General features: G+C 45.2%; 1 protein-coding gene across 2 annotated transcripts in view; it reads right to left on the bottom strand.

Moving 5' to 3' along the window:
- Positions 1 to 233: 233 nt before the first annotated feature.
- Positions 234 to 13002, bottom strand: part of PRR5L (proline rich 5 like) — a 29718-nt gene continuing 16949 nt past the window's right edge. Inside the window, exons 4-9 of one of the 2 annotated variants that reach the window (XM_074909175.1) lie at positions 12843 to 12900; positions 9788 to 9879; positions 6474 to 6614; positions 4872 to 4998; positions 932 to 966; positions 234 to 883 (exon numbers count right to left, since the gene is read on the bottom strand). In XM_074909175.1, coding sequence (XP_074765276.1) covers positions 584 to 883; positions 932 to 966; positions 4872 to 4998; positions 6474 to 6614; positions 9788 to 9879; positions 12843 to 12900 — 753 coding nt within the window. In that variant the 3' untranslated portion in view covers positions 234 to 583. Of the gene's footprint in view, positions 967 to 4871; positions 4999 to 6473; positions 6615 to 9787; positions 9880 to 12842; positions 12901 to 13002 lie in introns of both variants that reach the window. The other variant, XM_074909173.1, reaches the window with a different exon arrangement.

The following is a 13002-nucleotide window of genomic DNA, read 5'->3' as shown; positions in this document are numbered from 1 at the left end:
TGGGAGGCAAATTGAAGGATATCTTTCACTTACGAGCCACCTCTCAGGTGGCTCAGATCTTTCTGCAGGATGCAAATGGTTTCATCCCTGAGTTCAAGTCTGAAAGAGAAAAATGCAGTCCTCAGCCATCACCATCCTCGTGCCAGGAGCAAAAAGAACGTTTAGCACGGAGGTCTCTGCTGCAGGAACAAAAAGCAAACAAGCAGCATAAAGCTGGGAAAGATGGAGAAAAGCAGAAAGAGGCTAATTTGTATCATATCAAAGAAACGGAAGGAAACCTGAGGCCAAAAGGTCTGGACTAGTAGAGGAAGAAAGCTGACAGAAGGTACACTGCACTGTTCAACAGCGAAACCTTTGCAGCCCTCAGTGCCCATCTGGGAGCCGCCTGGTACCTCCATCAACAATGATCCCAGACAGACAAGCAAAACAAATCTAGAAAGCATTCCCAAAGAGATGTAAGATCCCTCAAGGCCATTTCAATGACATAAGCAAAACTCAAAGTTTTTCTCTTTTTTTCCCAGCAGGGATGACACGATGCTTTGTCCAGGTTAGTGCATGCAGTTCTCCTCTCCTCACAAGGCTTCTAGCTGACCGATGTGCAGTTCAGCTCTGCGGGGTCCTGCCTACCTGCTGCCAGGACTCCCTCTGGCCCATCAGCAATACTGGGCTCACTGGAGCACTGCCTGTGGCTAAAACTGGGCTGCAGGAGGAGGCATTTCTCGGTGCTGTCCGACTCCTCGATCACCATTCCTGTGTGCATCATGGAGGCCATTGCCAGGAGCTGAATATCTGAGTGAGCATTGGCAACCGTGTGGCGACGGATGCTACCACATTTCTCCAGGTAAGCCTCACCCTCCTGCTCTGTCAGTGGGGTCAGGGCCATCTCACTGGGCTGCCAGCTTGTCACCACGTGAGATGGATAATTCAGTACACCAGTCTTAGGACGGGATCTGGAGTATCGTCTCTCTGGAAGAAAAAAAGGAAGGAAGAGTCAATAGGGCACAGACAAAGCGTTTCCCAAACTGCTAGCCTGGTCTCAGGGAACAGAGGGGACTCAGCATGCAGCTGCTGAGCATCCCACCCCGTTACCACCGGGAAACAGTCTTTAGTTGATGCTGCCGGGGGGTTGGAAAGGAGCTCTGCCTCTCTCCCAGAAAGCAGACACCTCCCACCCTGCTGTGGGTGCTGCTGCCAGCAAGAGAATTCAACCAAAAACTAACGAGTGCAGCAAAGGGACTTTGTTCACACCCTGATGGTCTCCTCTCCTACCTGGGGGATGAGAACTGAGTAGCTCTCACATGCAGGTTCACTAAAATCGGTGACACTAAAGTGGCACAAGTCCCCAAAGAAAGATCCAGTGAGGACCTGAGTTGCCATCCCTTTCTCTGGAAAATTTCTCTCAGGAGATGCCGTTAGCTGGTGTCAATGTGAAATTCCTGATGCCTCTTCAGCTGCCCAGGGAAAGGTGGTTCTGCTAGCACCATCCCACTGTATTGTTTGAAGATTATGCATGAAAAAGAACATTTAATCCACTTCAAAACATGTCTGGTTTGCGGGTCAGACACTGAAAACACCTAACAGTGCAGAGCAAGAGCCCAGAACAGCCTGGGGAAGAGGTGCAGACAAGGAAGGCTGTACTTGCAGAGTAGGGTGAAGCGGTGACACAGAAGTGATGGGTGCAGGGCCTACGATCTGCTCAGCAAAAACACTAAGGGGGAAAAACGCCTGGTTTAAAACTCAAACCCAAGGCACATTCCCCAGCCCCATATCATGAAGCACCATTTCAATTCCAACACCGAAAGCTTTAAGAAAAGCAGGGGACCAAGTCTGTCCCTCAGCTCCCTGTAATTCACTCCCCTGGCAGGCTGAATCAGACAGGATTATTTTTCACCTGCTGTCTTCCACCGCCATCACCACGTGGTGTTAAACACCTCACACAGTCCATCCTGAAGCAGCGGATAAAGCTATTCCCTACCTGTCTCTCTGCTTCTCATCAATTCCCTTGAAGTGCAGGGTCTCATTTCCTAAAGCTGGAAGCCTTTAAACCATATAAAATACTTCCACCAAGACTGTAAGAGCATAAGAGGTAGACTAACAAAAGCACTCATCACTGAAGGTTATAAAAGAGTTTTGGAAGCTTGCATCAGGAAGAAAAGCAGAAAACAAACTCTATATTGTTGCAGGGAGGAACGGGTGAGCAGCCAAAACACCACCACTGGTGGCAGCCAAGCAATGACAACACTTCACTGCTGCCAGTAATACATTAATTCAAAACACTGCACTTCATGCTTAAGAATGTGCAAATAATTTTTGAGGCCGGTTACAGTAAATATATGCTTTAGGTGTCATCTGCAGCTCAAGCCACAGCAAGCTGTAGCGTTGGAGAGCATTGGGACCTGACTCTTTTGAGGAAAAAATATCCACAAATGATTCTCCTGCAGCAAAATTAAAATCCTTTATGATGAGAATCGGCTAAAAATTAGGCTAAACTCTGAACATTCATTTATTGCTTTAGTTTTCTCCCTTCACTTTCTTGGCCACCAAATGCAGTGTGTTAAGGGAGTTGTCACACAAAGTTTAACCAGAAATCTTATTGCTATTTTGGTGTGTTATGGCCAGGAACATAAACTGGGAGGAGTTTTTAAGGGATTTTTTGCAAGCAAACTCAAATCAGCAGACGTTAGGCTTAATATACATGGGGGGGAATAGGGTGAAGGTTTTATTTTCTTCCCTATTCCCTATTTAAACATTGTTTCTTAGACAAGTGGATACCATCAGCCTACTCCATCCTTACAAAGCAGGTTATGGCTCATTTACATGGGCAGAGCAAGAAGGGTGGTAATGGGAGAGCAGGTGGGGATGCTGCCCTCTGCCAGTCCCCTCTGTGAGCTGCCCTGTCCCCTGTCACAACTATCCCTGCTGCACTCCTCTCTCACTTTAAATCAAGTTTAAGATACAGCAGCCTTGTAGGCTGAAGCCTTATGTGCGTTTGCAGCTGTGATCAGACATCTTCATCTGCATTTCTCAACACTCGTTCATCTTGAAGGCCCCAGTCTGGGGGCCCAGAGGGCAGTTTGGCCTCCACAGCATCCGCTGAGAATGCAAGCGTGCCCAAAGACCAGCAGTGCATTTCCAAAAAGCTATTACAGGGAACCTACTGGGCTTCATCATCATTACAGGCTGCCCAGTGAGAAAAGAAATTGGTTCCAAGAAAGCAAAAAGGTGGCAGAAAGAGGGAGGGAGGAAGAGAAAGAAGTCTGATTAGAAAGGGGGGTTAAGAAAAAGAAACCACCACCACAGCAGCACTTTGAAAATACCAAGATTATCTGTAGAAAAGTGCTGCTCTGCTGTCAATGTCATATAACGCGAACACAAGTCCTTTCTTTCCTCCCACTCAGCACCGGGTGGAACAGGAGCAAAAGGCCATCTTGGAAATGTACACAAATAAATGACAGCTAAAATCAAAGTAAATACAATGATTTTAAGGCACATAAACTTTACAAGGCCACTCTGTGCGAATTTTATTTTTACTGACACTGATGCCTTGTTCAGCTGGCAGAAATCCAGGATGGCTAGAAACTTAAGTACCAGTCAGCCAGCAACCTTCCAAACTATCCCAGCAGCGTGCAGATGTCCATAAACAGCCAATCAAATTTTTCAAAGCTCAATTTTTTGGGGGGAACATGGTGTAGATTTAGCCTCAGGATCACGTGTGCAAATCAGTGCTGAACTGCGTAACCGTGTTCACTTGCATAAAAGATATTTAATTGCCCAGCAGCCATGAGAACAAAAAACCTGAGCCACAGTTTGCCTAAAGTAATGCCATGAGCTTGTTACAGGCACAGATCCTCTGAGTCCTGATAAGTCTGCCTTTTCCCCGGCCTGCTAAGGTGCAGCACAAGACAAGTTGTACGTATCCAGCTTGTGTGTCACCATCTTGCTACAATTTGCATTGAAGCAAAGGATAAACCTTATAAAAATAGAAGGAGACTGGAGATTTCTTCACTTATTCTATTTAAATCTTCTTGACTATCAAACCAGCAATGCTACACCCATTTCTTAGCTAGCCACTCTGTTCTGGCTGGCCATTCTGTGAGTAAGCAGAACTCCTGGATCATGTGTGAAGTTTTCCACTATCAGCATCCCTTTCCTGAAGTGAAGTGCCAGTTCTCTCACCTAGACCCCTGGTTTAAACATAGATTTATTTTTTTTTTCCAACAGAGTCCTCAGATGGAAGGAAGACTCCATGTAAAAAACCCTGTAATCCCTCAGAATGAGCATCCAACAGTTTTGCTGGCCGATGCAGCAGTTGGCATGGGAACCTCGGCAGCCGAAGCAGGTTAGCAAGCAGGGACAAACAGCAGGCAGCCAAGGACAGCATGCAGTCTCTCACTGGGCATGGATCGGGGAGTTTTAAAATCCAGCCCATCTCCAGAGAGAGGGAAGACTTCGCACGTGCATGTGTGCACAGTGGTGGGGCAGTAATGGTTCACTCAGTCGTGGAAAATAAAAAGCCTGTCACAAAAATCTACATTCAGAAACATATTCACAGAATCACAGAATCATCCAGGTTGGGAAAGACCTTGAAGCTCCTCCAGTCCAACCAAGAACCTCACCCTTCACCCTGACCGTTCCCAACTCCACCAGATCCCTCAGCACTGGGTCAACCTGACTCTTCAACCCCTCCAGGGATGGGGACTCCCCCCCTGCCCTGGGATATTAATCAGGACCTTCTTGGGGGTGTTTTGACCTTTGTTGTCTGGCTCTCATGGAGTCATGTGCTGTCTCCTTTGCAGTACGGAGGTGCACTGCCTCACATTAACCAACCCATACACCCAAACGAGAGCTCCTATATGATGCACATGTCTTACCAAGCAAGCAGGTGCTACCAGGGAAGCTGTGATCCTCACACAAGCCCAAGTACGGCGATACCACCTGCTTGACCAGTTCTTCCAGCTGTAAGTAGCCCTCACTGGGGCCAGTAGGCTCATGGACACTCTGAAATTCAAACATAAAAAGTCAACATTACCCTTACAAAGTTTTGAGTTTTTGAGTAAAGCCTGGGGTCTGTCAAGTATCTCTGCACTGGAATATCCCAATCATATCAGTAGAGTGTTTGGAGAAGCACAGCTGATAAGCCCAAATAGAAGTTTTGGTGCCTTTTGGGTCAAGCTCCTTGTTCAAGTCACTGCCATAACCCTACGGCCATCGAGCAGCTAGTTGGTTTTTTTTCTGACCAAGAGATAGGAAGGTACAAGGTACGCACGCTCACACTGAGGATTTGCACCGTTTAACTACAGCGATATAATTATACCCAGGGCAGTCCTACCAGGAAATGGCTCTTTGTGGAAAAGCCTTAACACACCTTGGGCAAAGCACTTCTCCTTTCCCAGGCAGGACTGCAGAAAAAGCACTCTCTGTAGTTCAGCTTACAGCTGTGAAGATGGTAGATAACACTAACCAATTTAACAGTAATTTCAGAAACCGTTCACAGACTCAACTTCCTGCAAAGCTTCAACAAATTTTATTTTCTCAAATGCGTCACTCTGAGACCCTCTTTGCCCTCAAAATTCTTTTATTAAGATAATTCAGGGAAATGGAGCTAGCACCTCAGTATCCTGCTATCAAAGCCTGGGTGACTGGGAACATCAGAACACCAAGAACTCATACAGATATGCCAGCTTAACAATTTCACAATTTTGGTTGTACTTCAGAAGGTTTAATTCCTTGCCACTCATTATAAGGTATATTGGAGAAGAAATAAAAGTGAGAGGAACCGAAACAGACACCTGCAATACGGTATTTTGCAGGACTGTCAGGCTGGGTGATATAAGAAGATAAAACAGCTGGTATGCTTGGAAAATATTCTCTTGAGGTCTGGATAAAGACAACAGCCCTCACAGAAGGCCTGGGTCCCCTGGGAGAGGCCTTTGGAAGATGTATAGCGTTCTGATGGCTGCCAAAGGTATTCCTCCTCTCATGGGCACTGCTCAGCACCCCAGCCAGCCAAGGGGCCAGCACTGGGCAGCCAGCAGCATCAGCTTGTTCAAATTACACAATCCACTGTGATGGAGACTTGCCCTGTCATTGCAAAGCTGAGAAACCAGGAGAACTAGGGCACAGAGGGGCATTCAGAGAAGCTGGAAGATGAAAATTTATGTAAAAAAAAAAAAAAAAAAAAAAAGAGTCCTGAGACTGTTCCTAGCTCAGGAGGAGAGGTATCAAGAAAAATACAAGCATCAAAGAGCAGAACCCATCCCTTTCATGGTAACATCCTTACCTGTTCCCAGAAAAGCTCAGGGCACTCAAATTCAGCCATCATTTCTATATTTACCACTCTCAAATAGGCACACATCACCTCCCCTTCATCACACCCTCTACCCTCCCCACTTTCCTTTCCAGGGTTTGTATTAGTTCAGCGATGGCAGGATAACCCAAGTGGAGTCAGATGAAGAAGAGCAGGGGCTCCCCACCTGCAGAATTAACAGCATCTGGACAATGGAAGCTGGGAGCTTTGTCTGGACCAGAGGAAGAATGTCTTCCAACTTTACTTTTAGCAAGACCAAGTCTCTGAAGCCAAGAAGAGCAATCTGACGGATAGTCAACTCCTGACCCTAAAAAACACAGAAGGCAAAATCCAGAAGTTGGTACAGGGACATGTGAACATTGCACCAACACACGTACGCACACAGACAGAAAGGGTCTATCCTGCCTGTTGCTGCTGTGGCAAAGGACCCCCCAGCTGCTCAGGTTGAGGATTCATGATACTCCTTGGTCTCTTCCCTCTCAGTCTCTGTCCCACACAAATTCTGACATGAGTAACACCTCCTCTGAGGCGCCACTACGTTTGGAGCGAAGCCAAAAATGGGGCTGGATTTCACCAAAAGACTATATATTCAAGAAACCCAACTGCGATCCAGTTTGGTCACAAACGCCCAAAATTCACAATGGATGCAGCTTGTGCTTTTGCCACTCCAGGCTGAGAAACCAGAGAAGGTTTGGTAGAAAAGAGGTTGGTACAGGGTGTTCCTTCACTACCTCTGGTCTGTGTTGTATCCTCTTTTTGCTCAACGCCCGTACTTTAGACCTTGCTGATATGACAAAAATCCACAATTCAGTTCATTACAGATTTTATGATTCAGGTTAGAGCAAAGCTAGCAAGACTGCCTGTACCAAACAACATTATAAAAAGCAACAGCTTTGATTTCCACTGCAAGGCACTCCATGTCCTCCCAGTTACTTCCTTACACCAAAAACACAAGTGAGCAGGCTGAACAGATGAAGATGTTGTAATCTTTCTCAGCATATTTAAATACCGTTGGACTCCATTTGGCATTCTGGTGTTACTGCCTTTCCCTCTGCTATGCTTAACGTCCACACAACTTTCTCTTGCCCCACTGCAGCTTAACAGCAGAAATTTTCCTCCCAGCCCTGCCCAGCACTTTCCAGCCTCGAGAGTTTCCCCTGTTCTTCCCAGCATGTTAATCTCTGCCCCACAGTCTGGGAACCATTTTATGGTCTCCATTAACACACTCAACATGGCAAATATTTAGCTGGAAGAAATTAACCATAGTTAATAATTAATTTACAATGGGTTTAATGTCATATTTAACAGCATCATCAATATGTAAATATGGATTAAAGCCCATAGTCTGGAGGGCAGCTTGGCCATAATAAAAGCACTTTGCTGTTTTAAACCATCACTGCATGTTTAGGAACATGGAAGTGTAGAAAAGACCAGTACGTATCTCTGAACTGTATTTCAGCAGCTGCATGCTTTTTATTTATATCATGCAGTTTAGTCCCATTAACTTCATACCCCATTTCAAAACGCAAACATCTTGCTGTGCCAAACAAAACAAGATTTGCTATTCTTTTTCCACACCAAGTAGTTACATCAACAGCTGCAACTATATAAAAGCCAGTGACCTGTTTACATAGTTTCCCTCTGCACAGCAATTTAACCAACTTGGCTGCTTAAAGGTCATATTTCTGCAACAGCTATGAGCCTTGGGTTTAAACTTAGCTGAAACAGAAAGTTATTTCTAGTTACTACCTTCGGTAACATATGCTCACACATCTGGCTGACTTTCATTCTGAATGGACAGTTGCTGGGATCACAGAGAACACAAATAAATAACCCACCGATGTTTGCAGCAAAGGATGGGGAACCAACAACAAACTGACTTTCCCATCTACCAGAGTAGTGCATGAAGAACTGGGCTTGGTGAAAGAGATATGCTAGATGAGCTCTCTCCACGTGTGGTGACACTGTATAAACAGCTACATTTAGACAGTTTAAATCCATACATTTGTGTGTAGGACTTAGGTGCCTACCAAGCTTCAAATAGGCTGTTACCTCTCAGTTACTCACCCGTACAATGACAATACTTCCCTAACTTCACGGCTTCTGTGAAATATTTTTGTGTGACTCAGATATTGTGACAAGACAAACACAGAAAGTTATTCTTTCAAAGAATGTCAGCATCCCATACTCTTCCTTCCACCACTACCACCAAGGTGCTTCCAAAAGCAGCACCCACTGTGCAGTAACTTTTGTCCAGTTTCTCATTAGAAACATTTAATAGCAGGGGAGTAGATTTTTCTGATAAGTGGCAGAATTATTAGCATCAGTGGGTACAACACTGTTAGCTCAGCTGTTTCCACAGGGCACAGACAGCTGCAGTGAAGACAAACCCTGCTTAAATAGATTAGGTTACTCCCTGACTGAGAATTACTTGTAAAAGGAGAGAAAGGGAGGATATTATAATTGCACAGTTTTACCTGCCAAACACCTACCTTTAAGCATCTGCAGCAAGGAAAGAATAAAAATAAACACAGTAGAAAGGTTAGTGTCTGTGTTGCAGAAGGCCTTTCTCTTTTAGAAAATACCAGCTTTAATAGGATTAGAAGAAAAGGGCGACCTTTGAGCTTTACCTGCTGCCTTTCAAACAATACAAGGGGAAAATAATTTTAAAAGGTTCTGGAAAACATGTGTTGGGAAAAGGCAAAAGTCAAGAGGAGGCAGCTAGGATTTCCAAGAACGTCAGTCTCCTCACAAGGCACATTTTTCTTTTCCTCTGATGGAAGAGAAGATCAAAATAGGTTGGGGAGGGAATTAGACTGCTCGTATGGAAACCCTGACTAAAACTACATTAAAAAATTACACAGCTCAACACTTCTGATGGGATACTCAGCTTTCAAAATAGCCAGTGTAAACAGGTCGTTCATTCATTCTCTACCCATAGAATTACTTGCCCCCTTACTAAAGCTTCAAAAAACCCAACAGAGGACTTTCCAAAGGCACAACTGGGATAAAACCCTCCAAAAAGTAGTTAGAATGAGTTGAGCACGTTTGCTCCTGCTCTAGTCTTCAGATTTGTTCCTCTGTAGACAAGTTGTCATCTGTACCAACAGTCCCAGGCATTTAAAAATGGAAGAACTATAAATAAAAATAAATGGCCCAGAACTTCAGCCTAGACAACATATAGTCCAGTAGTTTCAGTGTTCAAGCTCAGCTAAGCACAGACAGAGGGTAGACAAATAAGAAAAAATTCAGCCCAAAACACTGTGTTTGCCCAGTAGATTTAGCAGTCCTTCTTACACAGTTAATGCTGACTTAGACAAACTCTACTTCCTCCCAGATTTAGTTTAAAAGTTTTGAGACCTGTTTAGCCACTGGCCAACCAGTGTTGCCGGAACAGAAGAGAAGTTTCCCTGTGCCATTAGCAGACACTGAAGTTACATTGCCTCACCTGACTGAAGACTGAATTATAATTAAGATTACCTGGACTGGGTAGAATATTGCCTGGAGTGTAGGAAGAGTCTCTGTAAAATAGTGATCCCAGATTTCAGACAGGACATCAATGCGATCCTCACCTACCAAAACAGATTGGGAGCAAAAGCTTTAAAATCAAGTCGAATTTTCCCACTAATCTCTAACTCCCCAAAGAGATACAAACCCACCCTTCACATTCAAAGTTTCCATCCAAAACTAGACATGACTCAGCTAAGGTTCGTCTTAACTGACAGAGGCCATAAATCGCTCTGTTGCTTACTGCAAAGAAGACAGCGCTCTCTGCAAAACATGAAACCAATTACAACAAAAGAGTGAAGCCCCTCTTCAACCAGAGGCTTTAGCTCCACAGTAAAGGACTGAGGAACCTCATAGCTCACAGTTCACACACTCAACTAGCATGGGAGCATGCCTGCACCTTAGCAGCTGAACCTGAAAACCAGCAGGTCACAACCAACATCAACTGTCCTGCAGCAGCAGAGTCAGGAAGAGCTGAGCCCCCTCTGGCATCGCCCCCTTCCCAAGCAGAGACACAGGACCCTGACAAGCCAAAAAGCCACCACGCTCCTGTCAAACGTGGCACTTGGGATGGCTCCCAAATGAGATCCACTTGTGGCCACCCCTCATATGACTCCAACTGGAACCAAATGTAAGTAGATATTTAAAATGAAGGCAGACAAAGTTATGCAAATTGTGATTCCCATAACAGGAATACAATCGTGGTCAAAAGCCTATTATTAACAAAAAATGCTTTACTGAACATAACCACTTGAACAGACATTTTAAATTATGCTCATAGGCTTGACTTACAGAGCTGTGTGTTCCTCAGCATTTGGGCCCAAAGCCTCTATGTTTTTCAGGAGATTTTTCCCATCTCAAAGGCCAAAAGCTTGCAGTTTGCAATGTGTTTTCAAGTTTTAGATACTTCCCCCAGAAATTTCAGGTGCAAATACAGACCCAGGTTTAATAACACAAGTTTCTGACAACAGGATTTTCCAGGATACCTTCCACAGAGCCTCAGCTGGGGCCCTACATGAGGAACTGGAACACGTGTAAAATGGCAACTCAGAGGAGCCTTATCGTGGTGTACTGAAGTGTTTTCCCCACCTGGAGGCTTCCACATGAGCTTTCACTGTGCTCGCCCACGGGTTGTGCAGCTTAGGACACAGCCAGAGAGCAAAGAGGCAGCAGGACCAGACCCTGCAGACATTTCCTTGCGAGCAGGGAGCCCACCAAGGAGTGCCAGAGGGTTCAGAGGGAGGCTTCACCATGCCGGGAACAACGCTGGCTTCAAAACTGGAACTGCAGGCAGACGAGCACCTACCCAACACCCCCATAACAGTACCCGTTACCAGAAACTGTACGTGAAAAAAAACAACAGGAAACAGACTAATTGAATGTTTAATTTTTTCCCTCCTCTGCCTCCTCCCCAGGACTGCGACGCTTTGGTGTGTGGAGCCAGAATGAAATGTCATTGATCACTTCTCTTTCTGAAGGGGAAGGGGGAATAGCTTGTTTCTTCAAGAAATTATAAATCTTACAGACATTTGAAAAAGATTCTTACAGAGCATATAAAGAAAAATCAGGTTAAAAAAAAGAGGCTGTGATTTGAAAAACAGACACAGCAAAGCATTGCCATGCCCTGCAGCAGGAACATTATTCCACCTCCAAGTACTGGGACAGTAGAAATTTTCCAGGAAGACAGAGCTAACTGAGAAGTATGTACAAGAAGTTCTTGTTGTTGTGACCACAAGACCTGCAACAAGCCTACACATTATGAAAGAAAGGTGTCCATGAGTCATCTCCTGCAGAGATGCCAGCCTGCACAGGCAAAGTGGCTCCAGTGTCACTTCAAACTAGGGACAAAAAAAAAAAAAAAAAAGCATAGGAAGAGAGTTTTGTTGTCTGCCTGGGAAACTCCATCTTACGCAAACCACCTGAGCAGCTGCAAACTACTCCCAGGCAGCCCTCGGCTTACTAAAGACTGAACCTCAATTTTCACGATGCTAAAACAGCTATTGGGATAGTTTTTTATATGAATACAGAAAACAAAACCTATGGTCAGCTGCACAGCACTCTTTCTGAAGAGCTGGCAGCAGCAGGGCAGGTACCCACGTTCAGGAAAATGCAGGAATCTGCCTCTTTTCCTCCCTTACAGGGCCAGTGCTGAAGGAGCACGCACCAAGCAGGAGGCTGGCAACTGCACAGCTCCTTCAGGGTCCTAGTCCTACAGCCTGCTGGCCGGGTGAAGTCACCTGGTGAAGAATGGTGTGGAGGAATCTAGCATCAACAATGATGCGAGACTGTAAGTGTCTATTGGCATTTAATGACCTAGATAACTGCAAGTGATTAGCAAGGGATCTTCCCTACAGGCTACAAAACTGGGTCAAATCAAACAGCAGCCTAGTTTTGAATAAAGACATGTGCTCTAGACAGCTTGCTCTGCTTGAGCAAACAATAAACATGACTAACTCCCCATACACCCAACACTGAGAGTCACTGTGCCACACTGGCCTTCGTCCCCAGGCTCTGCAGCAGCAAGCATCTGTACCCCAGAGGTTTAACACAACTTCAAGTGTGATCCTGAAAGACTGTATTCCCACTCAAGTGACTGGTTTTTCTTTAAATTTACACAAATTCAGCTCTCAAAAGCATGACACAGTAACCAAAACTGTGCTTACATCGAGCTGCAAATTATGTTGATAAATAAAAGGCAGAAGGCAAACTCTCAGCAGTTTCGCAACAGGATCCGTGTCCAATCCAGAACTGCTTTGAGCCCAGGTTCAACTGCCACACAAGACCCGTGTTCCTGTTCTGGTGATGAAGACACGGCTGGTGGGAGCGCTACAGCTATGTGGCTACTCCAACAGCCCACCACCCCTTAAGCCTCACAAGGGCTGCAGTGCAACCTGGCTCCCCAGAGGCTGTGTGACACCCTAAGACAGGACCAGAAAGGGCTGTACACTTCCCAGACAGGCAAATCATCTTGTCTGACCAAACATCAAAGCAGAACTCCCTTCCAAAACGGGTTTCTTACTATACTTGCCTTCACACAGCTTAACCTTCTCCTCTATAAACAGCAAGCCTTTCGCAAGGAGCTGGTTCTGCCAAGAGAGAAGAGAGAAAGACATGCATTTGCCTTTTCTGAGATTTCAAATAAACATGGAAGAATAAATTTTTTCCAGATGTTACCCCACTTTGCATGC

This window comes from Athene noctua, chromosome 6 (assembly GCF_965140245.1).
Source record: "Athene noctua chromosome 6, bAthNoc1.hap1.1, whole genome shotgun sequence".
Classification (NCBI taxonomy): domain Eukaryota; kingdom Metazoa; phylum Chordata; class Aves; order Strigiformes; family Strigidae; genus Athene; species Athene noctua.
Note: the sequence above shows the minus strand (reverse complement) of the source record. Positions and strands in the feature narration are given on the sequence as shown.